We start from the raw sequence: 25554 nt of genomic DNA, 5'->3' as shown, positions 1-25554 counted from the left end.
AACATTATCCGTGTCTACTTCATATAAAACTAAATAATTAAATTATTCCAGGGACACTATACGATTTCATTTTGATTAACTTTTTAGTAGTCGGTTTCATTTATTTTCACTTGTCACTAGAACCCTGATGACTGACTCATAATTATGTATTTATTAAATCTTGTTCTTATGAATTCAGAAATTGGATCTATCTCTATGTCCCTACTAGTCTGAATGACATTCTTCTGGAAATTTATTGTTTTTCTGTCTATTTCCTCTGTCTAGTATTTTAATGTTTCCACAGTCGATAATCGTCGACACGTACTGATATACGTGAATATATGTCATAATATATTAACAGTTAATGTGTTCATGGATACTTATAAAAAGATAGTGGGGACTTTGTGAAGTATATTATTTCTTACAGTTACTGCAATTTATTTTTTGTATCAAAATTAACTTGTCCCCTTTTGTTATTGTCTCCTTTGGCATGCGTAATATTAATTGTTAAGATTTTGAGAATAAAACAGTTATTCATTGATAGTATATAGAATAATGACCAAATTAGATCGGATATTTATCTGAATTGTGAATATAAATTATTGATTTTCGGCTAAACTGTTCTATAATGTTCTGTTTTGGTATACAAAACGTTAGACACTTTTCTGTTTAACCTAATATTATGTCATTGATATAACTTTTTGAAGATTTTACAAGATTGGTTTTAAGTAGTCAATGATGAAATAAACGAATATTACATCTTTTTTATAGTTGAAATCATGAGTCACTTGTAGCTCGATCACCATAGAAAACCTCGAAGCAGTGGACGGTCGTTTCATCTTAGTGTGGGACTCGTAAGCAGTGCGCCTCCAATGGTGGATGGTTGCTCAATTTCATGGATCGGTTTGAAGTTAGACATTAACACCGTTGGATACCTACTGGCTGAGTGGTATAGAGGTTAAGCGTTCGAGCGCGAAACTGATAGGTCCTGAGTTCGAGTCTCACGAGATGGGATCGTGGATGCGCACTGCTTAGTAGTCCCACAATAGAACGAAACTGCCGTCCAGTGCTTCCAGGTTTTCCATGTTGGTCTAACTTCAATTGACTCATGATCTCAACTATTAAAATTATCACGTTTTCATTTAAAAACACTAAAACCAAAAATGATAAATACCCTTATAATCATTTAAACTACTTACATTATTCTTTTTTGAATACATTTCACTGTGATCCATTTGTATTCATTTGTATTGTATCTATTGTTGAATTTAATATACAATTAGGATTATGATAATTTATACCAAAATAAATTGTATCATCAAAAGTAGATAATTTTTTATATTTTGATTGTAATAATAAATAATTTGGTGTATTATTTAAAAATTGTAAATTTTTTATTGTACACATTTGATTACTACTACTATTATTATTATCAGTAGTATTAGTAGTAGTAGTAGTCGTATTACTTATATTTGTTATCGGATATGATGATGCAATCAATTCATGAATATTGTTCATAGTACTTATACTCATATTATTGTTATTATCATAATTATGAGTATCATTATTATTAATGGTAGTAATCATAGTAGTGGTAGTATTACTATTAGTAGTAGTAGTAGTAATAGTATTACTACTATTATTACTACTACTTATCAATGTATGTGATGGTTCCAATATAAACGCTGTTGTTGTCCTATTCATCAATGGATAATCATCATTTTGTCTAGAATTTTCTAATGATTTAAATGATGTAAATGTATTCGATGTGGTTATTGTTGTAGTTATTGGTAATGTTGTATAACTTTTCAGCGTATAATAATTTGATAAATTTTGTATTATTTTATTATCAGTAAATAATGTCTCATTTAAACATGAACAATGATTTGGAGTAGCCATTGTAGATGATGGTGAAATTTCATAATGTTGTAATTGGTACTGTGATGGTTGTTGATGTTGTTGACATTGTGAATGATAAAGTTGATGTTGCTCATATGGTTGTTGTTGCTGTTGTTGTTGTTGATGGTGATGATGATGATGTCGATGATTGTGATAATGATGTTGTTGGCACAAAGGTAGATCATGAGGTAGTGATCTTTGTAACAATAAAGGATTAGCATATGAATGTTCATTTAACCAATATTTACAACAATCTTTAATGTCGATTGTATATGGTTGATTATTACTACTACTATTACTATTATTACTATTACTACTACTACTAGTACTACTACTACTAACATTATTATTAGTAATATGATTAGTATTAGTATTTATATGACTATCAACTGTTAACAGACTTTTTATTATATCATTATCTATATGTTGATCTAATTGTACATGTGGTTTATGTATTAAATATTGTGATCTAGATGATTGTTTAATTGGATTATAATAATTTTTATTTGATTGTGTACAATGATTTTGTTTTATTATTAATGATTTAGATTGTATTAATGAATTTCTTGTATGATTTAAATGATGACGATATTTACGTGCTAATAACATACCCATTACACCCATTAAACATGTTAATATACCAATTAAACTTATCATTAATAATATATGTAATGTATTTGAACAATATAATTCATCACATATTCTTGATGGAACTGAAAGAAGAAGACGAAGAAGAAGAAGATAAACATGTTAAGATATAATATAGAAGTAAATATGAAGCACATAATGAATAAGTATATTATATCACTATATTCTTTCTTGACCCCGAATGGCCTGGTATGGCTGAAAATGGAGGAGAGAGAGTCAGCTCTCCCACTTCAAATGCTCTCACATGGCCACGTGCATACAACCACTACCAGAGAAATTCCGCTCACTGTCTTTTCACACCAGAGGTGTTGTTTATGAAATCGAGAGGATGAAAAGCGAATATCCGATTCTTTAGCTGGGTTGGTGAATACGCAGGATCCAACTACGAGAGTTGGAAAATCCTGATTCCAAACCAATGGTGCACATGGACTTCAGGATCTTGAAGGAAACAAACGGTGTATGAACCAATTATTGGTCACCGACTACTATGAGACTGAATCTTCTTAAGGTGTTCCATTGTCTTATGCATTGGACCTTCAGGTCGATGGCTCCGGGTATGGCTCCCTATGAAAACTACCTCGTTCGGTTTGGTCACCCAAACAGTATTTCAGCTCTCACATAGATCGAATGATTTATGTGTCGCATATGTATTTGTCGCCTCATTGTACTAATGTTTATGTGTTTCAATAAATATTCTCTCTTCATAATTTATAGTGTCTTGTATGTTGTATAATATTTTACCAACTTGACAAGTTAGGTATTTGTAGTCAAAACCAAGTCTAGTATAAATGTATATCAATTCAAGTTGTCTAACCATATAGAAATAGTCGGTTAGAAAAGAGAATTGAAAAACTAGTAGTATTAAAGACAGTAAGAAAAAAATCAACTGAAATAAAATGAACCGCAAAAGTAAGAATAAATACATTTTCATCATTGAGATCAACTTTAATCCAGGTCACTTGTAGTCCCAAACTGATAATTATGATTATCACGTCAAAGGGATACAGAAAGTCTGTATCTTTCTATTCGGTTCAGGTAAATAAGGTATTAGTTTAGTACTTCTTACTCTCTCCCAACCGATCTGTGCGTCAACTAGTGATGTACATTACAGTATACGGTAGTTGAACATAATTAACACATGCCAAAACCAATTGAAGCTAGTTCGCGTAAAATAGATAGAATGTAGCTATTAGTGGATTTCAAAGTACGGACTTCATCCTATTCAGGAATAATCAGCTAGTTGTACATGAGTCTCAGAGTTGATGTTTACTCTGAAATTCAGACTCAGCAACTTTCACTTCAAACTCTGAGGCGTTATCCACTAAGCTACTAAGTTCAAATGGCTACTCACTTGCGCAACCAGTATGAAATTTTGATCTAATTTCTGATGTTTCCGACTATTCCGTTGTTGATATTTTAACTCAAATTTTATCAGTCTAGGCTAATGAGTCCCAACTAGGACGAAGCGCGCATTTTTGACTCCATTACATGCCACATTCCATCTTTCCTCTATAATCTTGTGTCATAGTGGTAATATCGAAGCGTCGTGCACAGGATGTATATTTGCCAACCAAGAATGACTAGATTTTAGTCAAATTATCAACAAAAGGACAAAAGAAAACCCTAACGATTTCACTTGATAAATAATATTAGTTCAGTTACTACCAAGAGAACAATTTCTCACTACAAATACATGATCCATCTAATGAAGTAAGATTTCACAATAAATATTTTGTGTAATGAAATCGCTTAATAGACTATAAATTCTTTGCAAATCTGGTAAAATACTTGTCAAATATTTAAATCAGAATGTAGATTCATGGAGGTTGTAGTATGAGTCCTGGATCTGAGTCCCGTATGCGGGATAATAGATACGCACTACTGAGAGGTCCCATACTAGGACGAAACTGTCGTCCAGAGTTTTTAGGTTTTCAATGTGGGTCTAGCTGAAACCGACTCATGAATTTAACAAAAAGCTTATATCAAGATGTTTTTGATTTGAGTCTTTAGACACGTACAAAATTATCATGCTTGACTTTATTTAGTGTGAACCATTTAGTTCTTACAAAACATTGAATATTTAAACTATTTGATTTTTGTTGTACCTTTTTTAATTTAACTTTCGACGTTATTTTGTCATATGATATTCTCCATGCATTTAAGTTAAAACAAAAAAAGGTCTGATCAATGTACAACTGAAGACATACCTTTTTTCTTCACTGGTAACTGACTACTTGGAATACTTTCAATTAAATATAATGGTATGGAACGTTGTATAATTCGTAGACTTGGTGGAAGAAATGTTATTCGAGGATTATTCAAAGTTGATGTAGTTGAATCACACGCAGAAGGCTATATTTATATGACAATGAAAGTAAAAATTATGATATGTTTAATAGAGTAAGATTGAGAACACTTTGAACAATATTTCAAAATAAATTCATTCATGGATCGCTTTCCTCATATATTGACTTCCATCGGGGTACCATTGGAAATCAGGGAGAACTGGGTTGTTGATTTTTTCCAGTGTGGGACTCCTCAACTGTGTTAGTCCGTAACTGGTGGAGTCCGAAAACATAAGGAGTGAAACTAATGTCACGTATGCCACGGTATGATTAATTTACTATATTGCAAACTGATCGAAGTTGTAATCATAATTCTGGAAGTAGACCAAGTTGTTCTAACTGTTTAGTGCTTGCACGAGACCTAAAGGTCCTCGTTTCGAAGGCCGCCTTAGTCCTGGCCGTATCCTGCTGAGCAGTCTCATACTCGAATAAAACAGTTGTTCACTGCTCTCTGGCTTCTAATTTTAGCCAAGTGAGATCAGTCTACGACAGATTTAACCTAAAGTACAAACCAATCTAGACAAAACATCAAATGAAATGATCTATATTTTCCCATTTTAAATGAACTTGTAATACCGATTGCATGTAAAACTGTATGAGAATTCTCAGAAAACGTAGGAAAGTGAGTACACTTGCTCTGTGATAAATCAATCATCGTTTTTCAAATGTCTACTGAAAAAATTTTTATTGTATACTAAACTAACCCAAATAAGTAACTAGGTTTAAAGTAGTGTATTAGGCTATGGGCTAGAAGTTAATTGAAGCTCATGAGAAACCTATATGGCTACCAAAACTCTAGCGTATGGAATGAATTAAGAATTTATATCACATTGAGTGAAAAAAATAATCAGACGAAAACTTGCCGAAAATTTCTGAGTTTGATTGAAATAACGATAATGTCAGTTGTATTCCTTTCGTAAGGTCCTAATTCAAGTTAAGTATATAGTCAATTTTCTAACCTATTTTCATAACAAAACTCATTTAGTATTGTTTGTTTGAATCTTCCCATCGATGTGTTAGGACTGCAACTGGTCAGTCTCCTAACCACATCGATGGGAAGATTCAAAAAAACAACACTAAATGAGTTTAAACTTCACCTCATCGCACAAGCAAGTGGCAAGTGGAAATAGAGAAAACATTGGAGATTTCTTTCTGATTTCCGGATCAATATGTTTAGTGTTATAGTGAATTATTTTCATGATACAGTTTATTATTGAACATCCGGAAGAATATATAATAGAATATGGTTTTACGATAAGAATTACAGATTAGTCATTTTAAACAATAAAATTTTCTCCCACTTTTGGCTTCATATGTATATAGTTAGAACTGTCGAAATCCTCAGAGAATTCCTCAACGAAGTCATCAAAAGCCAGGGTAAAGCTGAAAATATTTCGCCCTGGTATGATACATCGCAAAAACGTTTAGAAAACTGATGTATTATATGTCACATGTTAATTGTACGATAAATTACTCTGCTGTTAGATTTCAAATACTATCGAAATTCCCCGATGGTCAAATATTGCCAGAAGACCTAGAAAAATACTGTTATTTTCTGTACATAAACGAAACTTGAAGTAAAGCTGATTCGGTAACTCAATGCATTCTTTGTACCGTTTGAGTTTTAAATGTGTGAAAATTTCAAGGATTTAGAAAGGGATTTCAAACGTCATTGTAACAGACTGAACAGAAGCTTATTCATTAGACTACTATAGAAACTTTCATAGAATATCTTGAAATTTATTAAATATTTCACACAATAAATTAAGAGAACATAGCCTATTCTGAGAGTTGGATGCAGGATAGCAGTGGACTGATCAATCACAGTCCCAAACGTCAATGGGGAGATCCAAACAACCAACAAAAAAAAACTAAAATTCTCCTGAGAATTGTTTCGAAGATTTTGATAAGACATTTATCTATAATTATTGACTATTGTTGATATCAATTTAGGAGAATTTATCACTGTGTAATATCGACATTTCATACAAGTTCCTAAGTCTTCAAATGACTTGTTGAACACACACAAACAAATGATGCTGTACGAGGCGACATTAAAAGCTTTACAATTAAGCTATCTAGTTCACAGAACTCCAACAATACTAATTGAATGAGAATTTCTTCTGCAAATCTAACCAGTGAGACTGATAAGGTACTACCCAAAATGTTTTGACTTTGTTTTCGCTTCCTCAGTAAAGTATATCAAGAATATTCCATAAGATAGTGCTAAACTTTGTTAATCTCGTATCAAACACGAAATCAATGAGTCATCGAGTATAAATCTGTTTACCACTATTCTGAATTTTAATTCAATCTACATGAAACCCTCCTTGTTCTAGTTGTTGTATTATTTGGAACTGTGGAACAATGTATACCTATAATACTGGGAGAAATGATCCTCCCTGGTGAATTCGAACACGCTTCACTCGTTATCACAATTTGAATCATTATCACGGAACTATTCTAGCCACTAATAAGCTTCTGTAAGACTGAGATATTCCCTGAAGATTACAGATATTCCATGTTGAATAATGCAAACTAATATAAAATTTGAGTTTAGGGTTTCTTGTCAACCACTTCCAGCTACCTTACATTCCAACAACGTGTACGCGTTGTTTAATCGTTTAGACTAGTGAACATATTACAATTTCAATGATAGAATTAATCTTCTCTTCAAAGGTTAACACAAACATGAAATACATCATTACTCAATAATCAATCAACTATTCATGGTCATTAATAAGTAAACTGATAATTATATATATGGTTGAAATCATGAGTCGATTGAAGCTAGACAACCATGAAAAACCTGGAAGCACTGGAGGGTCGTTTCGTCCTATTGTGGCACTCCTTAAGATATTTCCTGAAATTCTAGTTAGAAGAAGTAACCAATGAAGTTTAACCAGGTCTGTTGGAAGTTATCAACTGACTGATGACATTGGTGAATGGTTGTTCAATTTCGTGGATTGGTTGGAGTTAGACATTAACACCGTTGGATGCCGGCCAGCTCAATGGTCTATTGGTTAAGTGCCCGCGTGTGAAACTGATAGGTCCTGTGTACGAATCTTGCTAGGCGGGATCGTGGATGCGCACTGTTTAGAAGTCCCATAATAGAACGAAACGACCGTCCAGTGCTTCCATATATCTAGTATTTATCAAAGTGGTGTATACAGGTTATTGAACTGACTATAAATAAAAATGCAACTTTTATTTAAAAAAGCGAAAGTGAAAACCCTATTTTTATATACATACACATTTTTTTCACAGGAAAAAGGACAATAATAAAATAAACAATTTTATGATTCAAATATATAAATATCTTTCTTTTAATACTATAGTGGACATACAGGAAATGAATGAATGACCAAAATAGAAGAGAAATTGGAGTAAAGATATCAAATGAAAGTCACTGTAGTCACTTTTGACTTCTGAAATATCTATCTATATATATATATACCACTATTTATAGATTAAACCGTTGTACTATAACTGCCAAGATATATATATACATATATACTGCATCACTTTGCATTCTCTTCACTATTGCCTCATAATCACGTCTTACTTCTACTCTTCTTCCACTCCCCTTTATCTATTGTCCATTCACCCTACCACTAATTGTATATACATATCTTTTTTATTGTTGTTTAAATGTTCATTGTTTATATATGTGTATTTATATATGTATCCATGAGTGTGTTATGTTTATGTATGTATGTATGTATGTGTAAGGGTGTTACAGAAATTTTTTTCTATCGTAAATATTTTCACAAGTTATCATAAATGTAAATTTTTCTATCATATCACTATCTTACATTCGTGTCAATTTCTCAACCCTTTTGACGAAATTTGTCATATTTATTTATTTATATCAAGTGTTAAGTGAACTAGATGTGGTTGAATGCAACATCATATATATATAAATCACTATTTCTCGATGTGTGTATATGGGTTATTATACATTAACTATATTTATACATATTACTAACTACTACTACTACTGTAGTGTAGTCTACTTATATCCATATAAGTAGTATATGGTGATGGTCAGAAATAGTATATATTTTGTCAGAAGACCGATAAGGAAAAAACTGAAATGAAGTGCAATTGGTAGGAAAATGCATGAGCAATGAAATGAGAGAAAATGAAATGATATATACAGAAGGAACAGTGAAGATTGAGACAATTGATTGTTATTTTGTAAATTAACTTTTGACTGTACGGTTATCAGAATTTAATGAGATAGTTTGTAATTTGTGCTTCGATTGTCCCCAACTAGTGTTCTGTTCACTACATTAGTACTACTACTACTACTTAAATAATACACTTTTGATTTTTTCAAATCTCATAAAACTTTATTGTTCTTCTTTTCGACAAAAGATAGATCGTATTTTCTTCATACTACGCTATTTACATCAAATAACGTTTTCCTTTTTAACTATTTTATCACTATGATATTTGGTTTTGATTTATTTGTCAATTGTTTCAACAATAGAAAAAAAGAAAAGACTATTCCACATGTATTGATAATTGAACAAGTGAATTCAAGTAGTCTTTTTGAGGGGTTAATTTACAAATGATACATCTTTCAGAAAAATAGACAATTTATTAAGAAATATATCTTACAACTAAACATCTTTTACCATGCTTGTGAATTTAGACTATTTCGAGGCAACACGCACAGTATGCACATATGTCAATTAGAGACTGACCAGTTACAGTCCTAAAACATCAATGGGAAGATTCAAACAAACAATACTAATTGAATTTAAACATCTTTTATCACATCTTTATATATGAATGAAGAAATACTGTCATTGTCAAGTATGTGAGTAAATGTAAGGATGACTCGTTGGCAAACTCAAGGAAGTTACAAGAAGCCCAGAAAGAGCCGAAGATATTCCACCGCTAGAGAAACATTCTAGAATGTCGACATGTATCTTCCCCTATGTGCCTCTTGGCTGTCCGAAATGATGATTTACTGTCAGCCGAAAAACTATAAATACATGAGATTTTTGTACCATATTTGACACTGTGTTGGGAATAACATTCCTACTTACTAGTCTTCTGTCTTGCGACGTTTCGGCTTCGATTGTTCAAATAGTCTAGTAGTACGCGGCATAGAAAGAAATTAAGCTATAGATATAACAGTAACACAAAGAAGTAGACGGATGAAAGTATGATCACATGAAAAAAAAATTATTGGGGAATGATATTAAAAGGAGACTTCAGGATAGAATAAATTGGAGAGTGTTGTTCGAAAGTCTACGTTCCACAAGGAGTAAGTAAGTAGATAAACCAGTGGTGCTTGAATGTACTTTAATGATTAAACTATCATCATGAGAAAGTATCACCTGTGAAGATTAATATTATACTAACAAATCATTTAATGTACACTCGTTGATTATCGATAATCAATTTTAAAATTTAGTTTTTGCTTATACAATGGATCAAAAACACACTTGAACACAAATGGAAGTAAACATAAGAACTAAAGATTGTAAAAATAAAAGATCAGTCTTATCATTTTATTCTATTCTTCATAATATATAAATGCTCAAAGTGCTGATCATCAAACTTGAAACGAAATAATTGTCAAATATTTTTTGGATTTTCAAATGATTTAATTTACTAATTATAATTTCAGAGGGGGTATTTGTGGATATTATGGTAATTTCAATAGTTAAGATCATGAGTCAATTGAAGCTAGATCACCGTGGAAAACCTGGAAACCTATCCTATTATGGAACTCCTCAGCAGTGTGCATCCACGAACCCTCGCTCGCGAGATTCGTACACAGGACCTATCAGTCCCGCGAGCGAGCGCCTAACCTCTGGAGTCGCACACTAGGACGAAACGGCCGTCCAAGGTTTCCAGGTTTTACACGGTGATCTAGCTTCAATTGACTCATGATTTTAATTAGAATATATTCCAATTTATTTAATTGGGAAAGATCAGCTATATACAAACAATTCTTGAATATTGAATTTGTTTAAATATTTAAACTGACAGTTTAATTATATAATCTAATTACTAAAATTTAATTTTATATACTGTTACTTAATTTGATTTAGTTTTATAATTTATATCATATTAAGTTTATGCAAATGAATCTACTTATTGATATGTGATGAATAAGAAAATAGGGATTGTTGAAATGTTTTATGTTCTATTAGAAATAAATACATGTAATTATTGATGATCTCACTCTTGGTATATATTAACTTTGTCTATACAAGATTCTTGAGAGTCTATGGTAGTTGTAGTAGTAGTATTAATGTGAGTAGTTGGTATTATTATTTAAACACATAAACATTGGTACAATGAGGCAACCTATAAATCATTTGATCTATGTCCGGGTGCCCAAACCAAACCTGGTGGTTTTCATAGGGAGCCACATCTGAAGCCTTCGACCTGAAGGTCCAATCCATAAGGCAGTGGAGCGACTTTAGAAGATTCAGTCTCATAGTAGTCGGTGAACAATAATTGATTCATACGCCATTTATTCTCTTCAAGATCCTGAAGTCCATGTACACCATTGGTTTGAAATCGGGGTATTCCAACTCTTCTAGTTGGACCTTGAGTATCTACCAACCCGGTTAAAGAGCGGGACGTTGTATTTTCGTCCCTTCAATTTCATAAACAACACCTCTGATGCGAGAAGATAGTTAGTAGGACTTCCGTGTCAGTGAATGTATGCACGTGGCCATGTGAGAGCATTTTGAGAGGGAGAGTTGAATTTCCCCACTGTCGGCCATACCAGGGCATTTGAAGTGTAATAATAATAATAATAATAAGAGTAGTAAAGGATTAGAGTTAAATGCATAAGTTTATATTTATTTACTAGGTACCAATGCTTTCACCAAGTTGTTAGTTCTATATTTCTGCAGTCGATTTTAAGTCTGTAGTTTATATAGTTGTTTACCGTGGTTGTAGTTTCTTATAGACCCATTCAAATAACTGTTTTTTTCCTTTGACTAAACTTGACTAATTAGACAGTAATGAATAAACGTGGATAAACAGATTTCTTTAATTTACTATTGCATTCGGCTGATATTGACAATCTTCTCGATTTATACGAAATCCAAAATGATATAAAAGAATAGCATGTACTATGGAAGAGGTGATAAGAAAAAAAAAGTAATTCTGTCTAAAGTCCGTGTGGTGCATAAAGACATGAAATTCCTTAATACCTTTATTTCAAAAGCTAGACGAGAAGATTGTCGGAAAACACTGTTCGTTTGGCACATTTTTGCTATTCATCATTATGAATATCTTTTTTTTCGGAACAAATGACTGCTCAGTGATGAGAACTTAATAATTTTTTCTGCACTGAGTATAATCTAGTAAATATTAGATCAAATTTTAAAAAAATGTTTTTATACTCGTATTCTTCTTCATTGAATTCTACATAAGAATGAGGGTTTGTGGAGATTGTAGCAACTTAAAAGTTGAATTCATGAATCGATTTAAGCCAGCCCACCATGGAAAATATGGAGGCACTAAACTACCGTTTTGTCCTAGTATGAGGCTCCTCGTCAGTGTGCATTCACGATCCCGCGCGCGTGACTGATAAGCCGTGACCATAAGAGTTCAACCTGGTCTGTTATGAGACAGTTACTCACTGAAGACAATGATGGACGGTAGAGCAATTTCGCGGATTCGTTGAAGTTAGACATTAACACTGTTGTATGCCGGCTCATTGATCTAGAGATTAAGCGTTCCAGCGCGCGACCAGTAGGTCCTGGGTTCGAATTTTGCAAGCGGACTGATATGGAGTCCCATACTGTGATGAAACTGCTATCTAATGCTTCCAGGTTTTCTACAGTGGTCTGGCTTTATTCGGCTCATGAATTCAACTATTAAATTCTACATCTTCAATCTTCAATTATCCCATGACGAAAATCCTTTCAACTTTAAAACTCTAGAGGTCATTGTATGATAAGTAGATTTTACTGAGCATTAAAATGGAAATACCTTTTCGAAGATTCGACATCTATCCAAAAATATCTAACTAGTAGACTCATAAAAGAAGAATGACTTCTGATTTCTCAAAACTTCAATGGTATAATAAAATACAACATAGTTTAATCAAATAACTATCTTCTAATATGTATAGATGTTATTCATTAACCTAATATCCATTAATCAGTCTACTAACTACAACTGTACGTCAAATTTCTTTTGAAAAATATCAAAATTCAAATAAAACGATTTGTTTGTTAACTAACATAATGAATTAACATCATTATTAAAGACTAGTCGGTATAGTGACAATATTATTTTCCATTAATCGATTAGAGTGTTCAATTCAGTTATTTATTTTCATTAACTTCATATCAACTGGTGAAATAAGAAAAAAATTAAACTGAATAGGTAAACAATATCAGTTTTTTTTAAGGTTCTCAATAGTGATTATGGATATATACAAACTCAGACAGTAAAAAATTTCTCTCTATCACATTTATAAATCAGAAGGGGGTTTTATGGAGATTTTAGTAATTTTTATGGTTGAAATCATGTGTCAATTGAAGCCAGACAAACATGAAAAACCTGGAAGCACCAGACGGCCGTTTCGTCCTATTGTGGAACTCCTCAGCAGTGCGCACCCACAATCTCGCCTCAAGTAATTCGATCCAAGGGCCGATCAGTCTCACGCGCGAGCACTTAACCACTAGACCACTGAGCCGGTCGTCATCCAACGATGTTAATGTTTAACTTCAACTAATTCACGAAGTTGAGCCACCATCCACTATTGTCTGCAGTGAGTTACTATCGTGGATGCGCACTGCTGAGGAGTCCCACAATAGGACGAAACGGCCGTCGAGTGCTTCCAGATTTTCCTTGATGGTCTAGCTTCAATTAACTTATGATTTCAACTATAAAATTGCATTTAATGATGCTTAAAAAACCCAACTTGTTCTTTACTTCTAATAAAATGATATGTTAATTTTTTAACAATATTGACCAATAACATCCTCACCATTTTATCGTCATCAGTCAAATCTTGTTGTCATGCAGTGTGAGCACTAATCTATAAAATGAATTTTATCAGTTTGTTTTCGTGTTTTTATTTTTTTCTCTTTTTTTCTGTTTTTTTTTACAGTCACATATATTTCATATTCGATTAATTTTAATATATAAATAAATTTCAGAAAAAAAAATTTATTTTTCTGTTTTCTTTTGTTTTCAAAATTAACCACACATTCTTAGTTCAAACAAAATATTCCGAATCCATATATACTACTGATAAAAAAAAAATCGAAAACTATCATCATACATTTCCTTTAGGTATTAATAAGTATTGCGTGATATAGAGTATCCTAAATAAGAAAATAAGAATGATAGTAGTATAAGTAAGTTAATTATTTCCTAATGAAAACCTCTGTTATATATATATATATATATATGCAGACGGTTTTCTGAGTATACATTAATTTAAATTAGTATACAAAGTATAGACATACCTAAATAAATAAATAATGGTATAGACTTATTCGAATCCCTCTCTTTCCCTCTCCTTCTCTCCTACTCTCTCTCTACCTCCCTCCCTCCCTCCCCCCTCTCTCTCACTATACTATCATTTATTATCATTTTTAAGTAGTCAAACACTGAGCTACTTTTTTTTTAATAAAACAGAAAAAAACACGATACATTTAAATAAATCCTTGGAGTTTATCAAACAATCAAATTGTATTACGACCAAGTCTAATAATTAATTCTAATTGTTTATGTCAACCTTTTGTTTTTTTTGAAAATTCCATTGTAAACCCAAAAACATTTTGTACATCCTTAAAAAAATTTTTGATCATACTTTTATTGGTTTCTATATCAATTGAATAAACTATTTTGTTCGATTGATATAAGCAAAGTTGGATAAAGTTTAATAGGGAAATGCAGGATGTGTTTTTTGTTGTTGTTGTTGTTGTTGTCATGTTTGTGATTTATCAGATGAATGTAATTGTATATTAATGTTGCTGTTGAACCCTAAACTAAAGTCTAATGTTCTTCACTTCAAATGCTCAATCTATTATCTAATTAGCTACTAAGAGTACATTGCCAATGGCCACTGAATTTGAATTCGTTTTTATTGGACAAGTCAGTGGCTATCTGAACTAAGTAGATAAGAGATTGGGATTTGAAGTGAAAGGCAATAGGTCTAAGTCACGGAATAAACATTAACAATAGTACCTAGGTACACTCAGCTAATAATTCAGAAGTAGAACAAGTGTCTTGTCTTAGATTACAATACTGATCACTATAAAAGTCTGCTTGGAAAATTTTCTGACTTAAAAGTAATATTATTTCAATTCGCTTATGTTGAACACATACTAAAAAAGTTGTTGATTAATTGCAATCCTTAACATTATCATCTATCTATAGAACATGTTCCATGCAACTCAGTGGATAAAGGTTTATGTCCTCACTGATGAATGTATCTCTTTTTCAATCCACTCATAACCTTATCATTACTAAATTGAAATTTTTAATCATGCACAACTAATGTTTCGAAGATATGAATAGTTGAATACTTACATTTTTTAACTATGGAATGATATGTAACAAATATATGATTAAATTCAACTGATGTTGCTTGATTGAATCTTCCATTGATGTTTGGGACTGCAACTGGTTAGTCTCTTATTGGCATATATGCATACTGTGCGCATTGCCTTGATATAGCTTTAATTCACAAGTATTATAAGCAAAGATGGATAGTGATTAGCAGTGGAATCCAGGAAGCGAGTTTCATCTTATTTGGGACTCGTCAGCTGGATGTGCCTGCATCTCAAATTTATTATTTCTATGAATAAAAATTTATTCAAAAGCGTTTGGGGGGTTTCAAGGTTACGGCGCCAATTTCAGTACCTGATGCTCATATATGATCGGTTCACAGAAGATTTTAAAGTAAACTTGACAACTAAGCGGCTATAATGTATGGGACTACTAAGAAGTTGCTTTATATGTAATTGTGGTAATCAAATGACTTGTAGACCATGTGCAGATTACCGTGGTGTTATCCTTCGATGTAACATATGTTGAAAGATTACGTTTGCTAGAATAACAACCTTTTTCTCTCGATCCAGATTAAGACTAAGGCATATTATAGTAACTGCTGCGAACTGTATAATAAAAGCACCAGTAACATTGTCTACAGTAATCGCACATGTTACCGAAACTTCGTCTGTTCAGTCTATGAGTGGATAACGCGATGGTGTTTGAATCGAACGGTACTGGGTTCGAGTTTCAGAGTAAATACCGACTCTATGATGCAGATGCATTCATCTGACGAATCCCAAATAGGACGAAACGCGCGTCCTGGATTCCACTGCTCGTCACTATCCATCTTTGCTCATAAATACACACCCACACATATACATAAAACAAACAGAACTATTCATTATTGTTACTTACCCATGAACACCATGCTAATTGTTTACATATACGAAATATACATGTAAATTTTAATTCATATAATTTATAACCAATTTCATTTAATTTTTGTTTATATATATCATCTATCAAATTTAATTGTTCATTTATTGTTTGATTATGAAAAAATAAAAAATTTTTATTGATTTTGTTATTATTATTATTATTATTGATTTTTATTGTTTTATTGATTATTTTTGATTGATTTGATTGAATGTATAAAGGACCATTTAAATAAAGATAAAATAAATCAGTTTGTAAATGATGATGATTACTACTACTACTACTACTAGTAGTAGTAGGTTGAAATATTAAGAAATTTTCTTCATTATTATAATGATTTGTATGAAATGTTAATCCAATAGTCGATAGATTGTTTAATAGTGTTTTTGATATTGGACAACTTGAATGATAATATTTAAACAAAAAAAAAACATATCAAATAATTAATGATACATTGAAAGTTAATTAGATTAAAAATTTTAATAGTTGAATTAGTGGGCTAATTAAAGATAGGTCATCATGTACAACTTGAAAGTACTAGACAACTGTTTCATCTTAGTATGGAGTTCAACCGGATCTGTTGTGAAGTAGTTACTCACTGAAGATAATGGTGAATGGTGGTGTAATTTCGCGGATTAGTTGAAGTCAGACATTAACACTGATGGATACCGGCTAAGTAGTATAGAGGTTAAGCGTTCGGGCGCGAGACTAATAGGTCATGGGTTGAAATCTCGTAGGGCGAGATTGTGGATGTGCACTGTTGAAGAGTGACACAATAGAACGAAAGTGCATTCCTATACCTCTTGGTTTACTATGGTGGTCTATCTTCAATTCACTTATGATCTCAACTAGTACAGATGAAATCAATTCATTTATTTGAAGTTTTGTTATTTGCACTCAGTTATGAGTGAGAGTAGACTAATGCTGAACATATTCAATCCTTCTAAATACTTGATAAATTATATGATATGGAAATTTTAATATTGGAATGCCATTCAGAAAACAGAGAGATGCTATCTAGATCTCTGTTGGTTTATAAAGTATAGGCGGCGAGACTATAATTTATGAGCGAGCCAATCAGAAGTGTTCGAGGGATTTCAAGGTCACGTCGCCAATTTCACTACCTGATGTTCATGTGCGATCTGTTCACTTAGGATGTCAGAGATGTGACAATTAAGCGGCTACAACAAATGAAACTACTAAGAAGTTTCTTTATTTGTAGTTGCGGTAACCAAATGACTTGTCGACTTGTTTTTCGATGTAATATATGTTGGAGGAAGAAGTCTCCCACTATAGGAACTTTCTACGCTCGATCCAGATTCAGACTAAGGCAAATTATAATAATTGTTGCGAACTGTATAATAAAAGCACCAGTAACATTGGCTGCAATATTCGTAAATGTTACTGAAGCTTCGGCTGTTCAGTATTATGAGTATTGTAGAGATATATGCGTTATAAAAATGACAAACTTACACAATCGGAGTACACATAAACAATATTGAAGCTATGTGGTCGAGGCTGAGAGGGTTTTAGCGACCTCATCATGGATTCAGAGACTGACTATTATTTAGTCATATGAATGAGTTCCTCTACCATAAGCACTACGATTTTAGAACCTTTGAATGTCTTTCTAACCTTGGCAAGTTTTTGGACCATGTAAAAGAAGTATATCCACTTTAATTCTTTGGTTTTTTATAATATATTTTCACTCTATACTAACTGTTTCCTGATTGACCAATACTTCTCATGGTCACTTAAGGTTCGTTCAAAGATCGTCCATAAATTATAATTTTGCCGTATAGGCTCAATATCAAAACGTACCAGTAGTTTAGAGAACAAATGAGGGAAAATGATCTAGAAGATTGATTAAGTTACGAATAGACATATTTTGACGAAGCTCTGAGAATAGAGACATTGCATAGTTTCGTCAAACTTTGTTGATACGACTTGGAGAAGTATGACGAAGCCTCCGGATGCTTTAAAGGAATCGAAGAGACTTCATTCAATCAGTACCTGGTACAGCCTTCTAGAATATCAGCGTGGCATGCTACGATTGTACAATAGCATAACATGCCTCTTTGCTGATTAGCTGAATAATAATAACATCTTCCGTCTCCTGATTTGTGACTGTAAGGTTCTCCACGTTCGAGTGATATTAGTTGTATATCGTATTCTGCCGTAATCAAGTAGAGGACGTAACATAAACGCCAATAAATTTCTAACTTCAAGAGTAACAATGCTTCCACTTAGCGGTAGGTGTCATTCAAACACTAATGTCAAAGGGTCGAAAATCCTAGATTTGGTCGGTGGATTTATGACTTTTACATGACTTTCAATTATTCGAAAAGCTAGAGTGAACTGAATGTATGTCTGTGTAGTAAAATTTCATTAATCTTTATGTGGTCAGAATGAATAAAGCTTGATAGTCAGATCCCAAGAAACTAAAAGCAATATACAATAACTCAATGCATTATAGGCTTAAACAAATAACAGAAACCTCATGCCTAGGCTGCTCCGTAATTATTTATTCTTATAGGCGTTGTTAAATCCATTTGTCCTTACATCCGAGTTAACTGTTTTGTTTAATCAATCTCTAACTATACGAGCAATTGAGATTTTATGTAGATCAGTTTTTATCGTGACATGTATGCTGAGTGCCAGTCGGTTTGAATGTCATACAACAAGAAAATTGTATCTATTTACTTTTGTTTATTGTTTAACTTTTACGAGTCACATTTTCCTAGTAAAGAATACTATTATTTTACTATCCGTTCACTCTGTCATATAACTATATTTACGCAGTCGAAAGTATCCTGTCATTAGTTTAGTACAAATGAATCTATATCGCTTGTTCATAAATCAATTCGTCTAAGAACATCAATTACACATTCACAATCTAAACATTCATTATCTTTCTGTATTATATAAGAATATACATATCTAATCAATTCACGAATAATACATCTAACACCTATCCGGATATCATTGTATCAAAACTTTTCATTTAACTCTATTTTGATATGTATATATATACTATTGTTTTCAAACACTTAGAGAATGTCAACTGGTAATGTCACATTGATATCTCTACATATCTCTTTGTCTTTACATATATGCATATATATATGCCGATTTACATACCCTTTGTATAATAAAAGAGTTTCCTTTGAATCTTCATTTCTTTGACCAGATTTTATCCTGTCTATCACATAACATTCTTCAACAGTAACAGCTTTGTAAACATCTATAAAATTAAATGGTGGACATAAAATGAAAAAAATTCAGTTCTAATTATTAGACAAATAAATAATTGAAGTTAATAAACAAAGTTGATTGATTCACAGGGATTATCTTACAAAATATAGTATATAATGATATTAGATACAGTAAAATAAAAGAACATTTGGGGGGTTCAATGTTCATTATGTAGATGGAAAAGAGTAGTTCTAACAAGAACAAAATTTTTTATATATAGTTTAAATAATGAGTCAATTGAAGCTAGAAGAACATGGAAAACCTGGAAGTACTGGACGGCTGTTTAGTCCTATTGTGGGACTCTTCAGCAGTGCGCATCCACGATCTCGGCACACAAGATTCGAACCCAGGACCTATCAGTCTCGTGTGCGAGAGATTAACCTCTAGACCACCGAGCCGGCATCCAACGGTGCTAATATCTAACTTCGACCAATTCACGAAATCGATAGTTTCTGGGTTCGAATCTCGTGAGGCGGGATCTTGGATGCGCACCATTAAGGAATCCCACACTAGGACGAAACGGCCGTCCAATGCTTCCAGGTTTTCCACGGTGGTCTAGCTTCAATTGATTCATGATCTCAACTATCAAAACAAAAGGTTTTTTTAGCTGAAAGTTCCATGCACACAAGTTCTTAATTGATCAAGTATTATCCAAACAGTAGTGACCAATTGTCCAGAATATGATTATCCTCATTCATCAATCATATTCTCTGTTTCATGAATGGTAAATTCAAGAGTTTCCATAACAAAAAGATAGTTTAGTTAATTAGAGTATTTTAAGACATTGATATACTTTGATGTTAAAATATTTTATAGATATCACTGAGACTACAGACAAACCATCAGGATGAATGCTATTTGGTCGACTCCTTTCAACTACAGGAATACCCTTAACTCCTGATCATTACTGAACGACTATTTAAAAAAAAACATTCATTCATAAAAAGTCATGAAATTTTAAAACGGACCTAAAGTGATCAGTAACAAACACTTCTTTCATAGAAACACCTTCATTTTATGACATTTATTCGTTTAAAAGGTCCTCATGGTTGTTTTCCAAGATCATAAAAACTGATCCTTTCATTCAATAGACTTCTTACACAAACTTAAATTAAGTGTAAACAACTACTTTTATATAAGTCCAAATATGGGCTAGAACTAGAATCCCAAAATCTTATTTCGTTTTATTTAGAGCTTGTCAGCTAGATTCACCTGCCACATCTCAGTATTTATGCTCATATTGTGACTCGAACTCAGTACCTTTCACTTCAAATATCTAAGGAGTTATTTATTGAGGTACTTAATCCAAGCAATCACTAAATTGTGCAACATGGATCAGTTATTTTACCAACAATCAATTTTATTTCAAAATTTTAACAATCTTATATGATTAAAGTAATGAAGTGTTCATCAGAAAATAACTAATTTCATTACAATCATAAATCAATCAATGTTAGACCACTATTGAAAACCTGGAAACATTGGATGACCGTTTCGTCATTGAATAGATATTTCGTCCTAATATAGGATTCTTCAATGATGCATATAAACCAACCACCAGAGATAAGAATTAGAACATTCAGATCTCTTGCCTGGTGTTCAACTATTAGACTACTGAGTAACCACCTTATGGTTTGAATGTCTAACTTCAATAAATTGAATTGATATGAACTATTCTCACCAACTCCTTTACTGATAACAAGAAATTGTTGGATAATGTTTTCAGTCTACTGTAGTGAACAAAACACTAGTTGGGGACAATCGAATGTATTTCGACACAAATTACAGATTATCTCACTAAATTCTGATAACCATACAGTCAATAGTTAATTTGCAAACTAACCTTATCCTTATCGGTCTTCTGCCAAAATACATTCTATTTCTGACCATCGCCATATACTACTTATATGGATATAAGTAGAACACACTACACTACTACTAAATAGTTACTAACTGATTACTAATTATGAAAGCTTTACTTGACTATTTCATTGATTTACATTTCCTTTAGTTTATGTAAACATTTTCGGACAGTTATATTTTACTAACAATATTACTTCAAATATGTTTTTATACAGGGCTGAATTTCTTTCAACAATTTGAATACTAAGAATGTTAGTTGTAGTATCAAAAAAAATTATTAAAGAACATTTACAATCTCTGTGACAACTATTATCATCAGTCAATAATCAGTTGTATATTTTTGATGTTTGTTTGGTTGCCGGGATGATATGTATACACTAACATGAAGCAAAAAAGAGGGAAACTGGTCTTCAAGGTATACACTAAAAGTTACATATTTTAAAAATTAAATAAAATGTAGACCAACATATATGAAATGTCAGAAGGACGTTTTGGGGAGATTTTATTAGTTTTATAGTTGAAAACATAAGTCGATTGGAGCCAGACCAACATGGAAAGTTTGGAAGCACTGGTTGGCCGTTTCATCCTATTGTGGGACTCCTCAGCAGTGCGCATCCACGATCCCGACTCGCAAATTTCAAACCCAGCACCTATCGGTCTCGCGCGCGGGCGCTTAACTTCCAGAACATTGAGCTGGCATCCAACGGTGTTAATGTCTAATTTCAAATAACCCATGAAGTTGAGCATCCGTCCACCATCGCCTCATGACAGACCTGGTTGACGTGCAGTGGTCACTGCTTCTCACTAGAACTCCAGGAGATACCTCTTGGATCCAGTCACTAGTGAGCATAAGATTATTATCAGTAGATGTTTTCGTGGAGATTGTAGTAATTTTATGGCTGAGGATTCGAACAATAGGACGAAACGACCGTCCAGTGCTTCTAGGTTTTCCATAGTGGTCTGGCTTTATTTGACTCATAAATTCAACAGTGTTAATGTCTAACTTCAAATAATTAACAAAATCGCTCCAACTTCCACTATTGTCTTCAGTGAGTTACTATCTCACAACAGACCCGGTTGAACTCCATACTAGCACGAAACGGTAGTCTAGTGCTTCCAGGCTTTCCGTGGTGGTCTAGATTTATTTGACTCATAAATTCAACTATTAAATTATTAACGTATTATCCGAAACGAATGAGTTCTTCTATAAAAAGAAATATCAAAAATGATAAAATATACAAATTCTTGCTGACTGAAAAATTTAAATAAACAGGTATTGTGGTATGAGCTGCTTATATCCACATAAGTAGTATATAATGATGGTCAGGCATAGAATGTATTTTGGCAGAAGATCGATGAGGAAAGAACAGGAACGAAGCGCGATTGGTATGAAAATGCATAAGCAATGAAATCAGAGAAGATGGACTGATATTTACAGAACGAACAGTCAAGATTCAAACAATTGATTGTTATTTTGCAAATTAACTGTTTACTTTATGGCTGTCAGATTTTAGTGAGATAGTTTGTAATTTGTGCCTAAATACATTCGGTAGTCTTCACCCGTGTTCTTGTTAACTACACTATTCTTTTACATAGAAATTGAGTGTTACCTCTTGGAGTTATAGCACACATTATTGATAGTATAAGTCATGAAAACTTTTCGAATGCGGTGAATATAACAGCAATACTAAAAACTAACTGACTACTTTTTAATTGAAGCATAAATTTCCTGGGGAACTATGTTGACACTAATTCACATCAAGAATAACTTTAAAGTTGTTAACACTTTGAAAATTACCCTCTATTCTGTTTTAGAATCAAAATTAAGTTTGACTTGATCTGGGTGCTACTGATAATAATTTTATTCTACCAGCTATCTTCTGAATAACTAATCAGAAATTTATCTTGTCAATTTATTCTTTTGAAGAGATTTCAATGAAGCCAAAGCTATATGGGCCCAGGACAGAGTGGGTTGGAGAATGCTGGTCGGCGGCCTATGCTCCATTGAGAATAATAGGCATAAGTAAGTAAAGCTATGTGGGGTTTATAATTCGATATCAATGAAACAAACAAGTCACGACATTCCCAACATTAAAAGATTATTCATTACTTGTGGAAATAAATAATGCTAAAGTCAACGAGGGATGTTTTATAGTGTTGGAATAGGTTACCAGATAGCCAGAAAAGCCCAAGACAAGATATTGTATCAGTCCATGATATCAATGACAATAAAATATCAGTCGGTGAAACCTACCTCTTTTAGGTTATTGTAACTGATTGTTAGAAAATTTGAGTGGCATTTCCCAAAATCGTTCGCGATAACTCAGATCAAATAAGTCTTTGCTCTCCTTAATGTCCCAAGTTTCTATCTCAAAGGTTTTCCTATTCTAGGAATCTGTATTTTCTTCTCGAATCATACTTATTATCCCTTGTTGTGTCGGTTGATATGTTAAGCTCGTATACCTTATTCTAGCTTCTGGACATGCCAATTTACCAATCCATCTTGAGTCATGTTTTGACCTTGCTAATTATTATTAACCCTGACTACTTTTTTTATATGAGCGTATGTATGTGTACACTTTTTATCTTATTCATCACATGTCGGTAACTTATTTTTGGCTGACTATAAATACTGATTAACGCTTGATTAAAGTGAGTTGGCCTACCCGCCATCTCTAATGCGTATCATATTTGTTTCGCTCGCTGATATCTGCTCATGTGCCTATATCTTTCTGGCCTGTATTAGTCGATAATAAACTGTAGCTGCCGCTTCTCTTTGCCTTCTGATTTTATGCACCGTTAAGATTTATATTATAACGGTTATCGGGGTGAACGATTAACGGAACACGGCACTACACCCCCTAACTTATTTTACTACTACTGACACCGTGATAACTTTGACTAAATAGGAATTTGTCTTAATAATTTCATCCTATTGTGTTAATGTAGCGTTACAAAAATTGAACCCATGTGCATTCTACTGAATGAAGGATAGAGAATCTTAAGAACCTTCTTTCTTTTTAAACAAATTTGTTCGTAGTAAATAAACGTTATCTCTACATATAGTTTGCACTTTGAATTATTATTAACTTGAAAACATACTGTCAATGGTGGATTAAAAAAATTTTGTCATAATGTTGGTTACAAACATCTTTAAACCTGACATAAATATGGATACACTGAAACTTCTACATGTAACATCAGAAAAGTACAAAAACAGAATCAAAGATAAAAGAGGGAATATGACCATAATGGAAAAAAAACGAAAAACGAAAAACGTAATCCAATTTGAAATAATTTAGATTATCCTATTGTGGAGGTGTTTGATTAAAATTTGATCACTCTCAGTTGACATAGTTACATCCTGCGTAAATTGCTATTTGATTAATACAAATTGATATAAAATAAATGGAATTTTATCAACAGTGTAGTCCAGGACGTGCCTTTCCTCCTATTTGGGACTTGTTAACTGGATATAACTGCATCCTAGATGTGATGTTCACTCTATTACTCGAGCTCAGGATCGTTTGCTTGAAATACCACCACATTATTCACCAAGTGACGTTAAAAGCGAACGGCTTCGGGTTCGAGTTTCGAAGTGAACATCAACAATACGGTATAAATATATCGTTAGAAATTCTCAACTAGCTAGTTGACAGCAATAATAAAATATGTGTAACTCTAACGAAATTAAATCTCCTACCAATAAAAGCCTTCAATGTTGATTAGAATGATTACACTGAAAAAACTAAAACCTAATAGTTTAAAAAACGACTTACATGCGTACGTTTTGTTTCTCGAAAGTGACATATTAGCTATTCGGAGATCCTTCTAGCTGAATAAGTATCGTATATATTTACATTAAGATGGTCAGGCCACGTGCTAGGGGCGGCCAAACCAAAACATGGCATCGGTGCTTGAAGTCATTAACTTCTAGTCTGAGCTATGTTGGTAGATGCAGACTGGTTGGGGTCCGAGTGACCATCGTAACCAATGGCTGGAGGCTCTAGGTGACATGACTCAGAATCGATCACAATGGCGCAGGTGTATACACTCTCTGTCTTCCATTAAACTATGAGACTAAAATTGATTCATATGTTTCTTTCTTCCTGTACTATATCCTTATATA

General features: G+C 32.7%; 1 protein-coding gene across 1 annotated transcript in view; it reads right to left on the bottom strand.

The window, feature by feature from the left end:
* Window positions 1–1200: 1200 nt before the first annotated feature.
* Smp_156800 (hypothetical protein) overlaps window positions 1201–25554 on the bottom strand; it is a gene marked incomplete at both ends in the record, with an annotated part of 45039 nt that continues 20685 nt past the window's right edge. Inside the window, 4 exons of the mRNA XM_018788920.1 lie at window positions 1201–1235; window positions 2280–2591; window positions 4734–4878; window positions 19445–19551. Coding sequence (XP_018646511.1) covers window positions 1201–1235; window positions 2280–2591; window positions 4734–4878; window positions 19445–19551 — 599 coding nt within the window. The remainder of the gene's footprint in view (window positions 1236–2279; window positions 2592–4733; window positions 4879–19444; window positions 19552–25554) is intronic.

The sequence above is a fragment of the Schistosoma mansoni genome, assembly GCF_000237925.1.
Source record: "Schistosoma mansoni, WGS project CABG00000000 data, supercontig 0137, strain Puerto Rico, whole genome shotgun sequence".
In the NCBI taxonomy this organism is placed as follows: Eukaryota; Metazoa; Platyhelminthes; class Trematoda; order Strigeidida; family Schistosomatidae; genus Schistosoma; species Schistosoma mansoni.
This window is presented reverse-complemented; position numbering and strand designations above follow the sequence as displayed.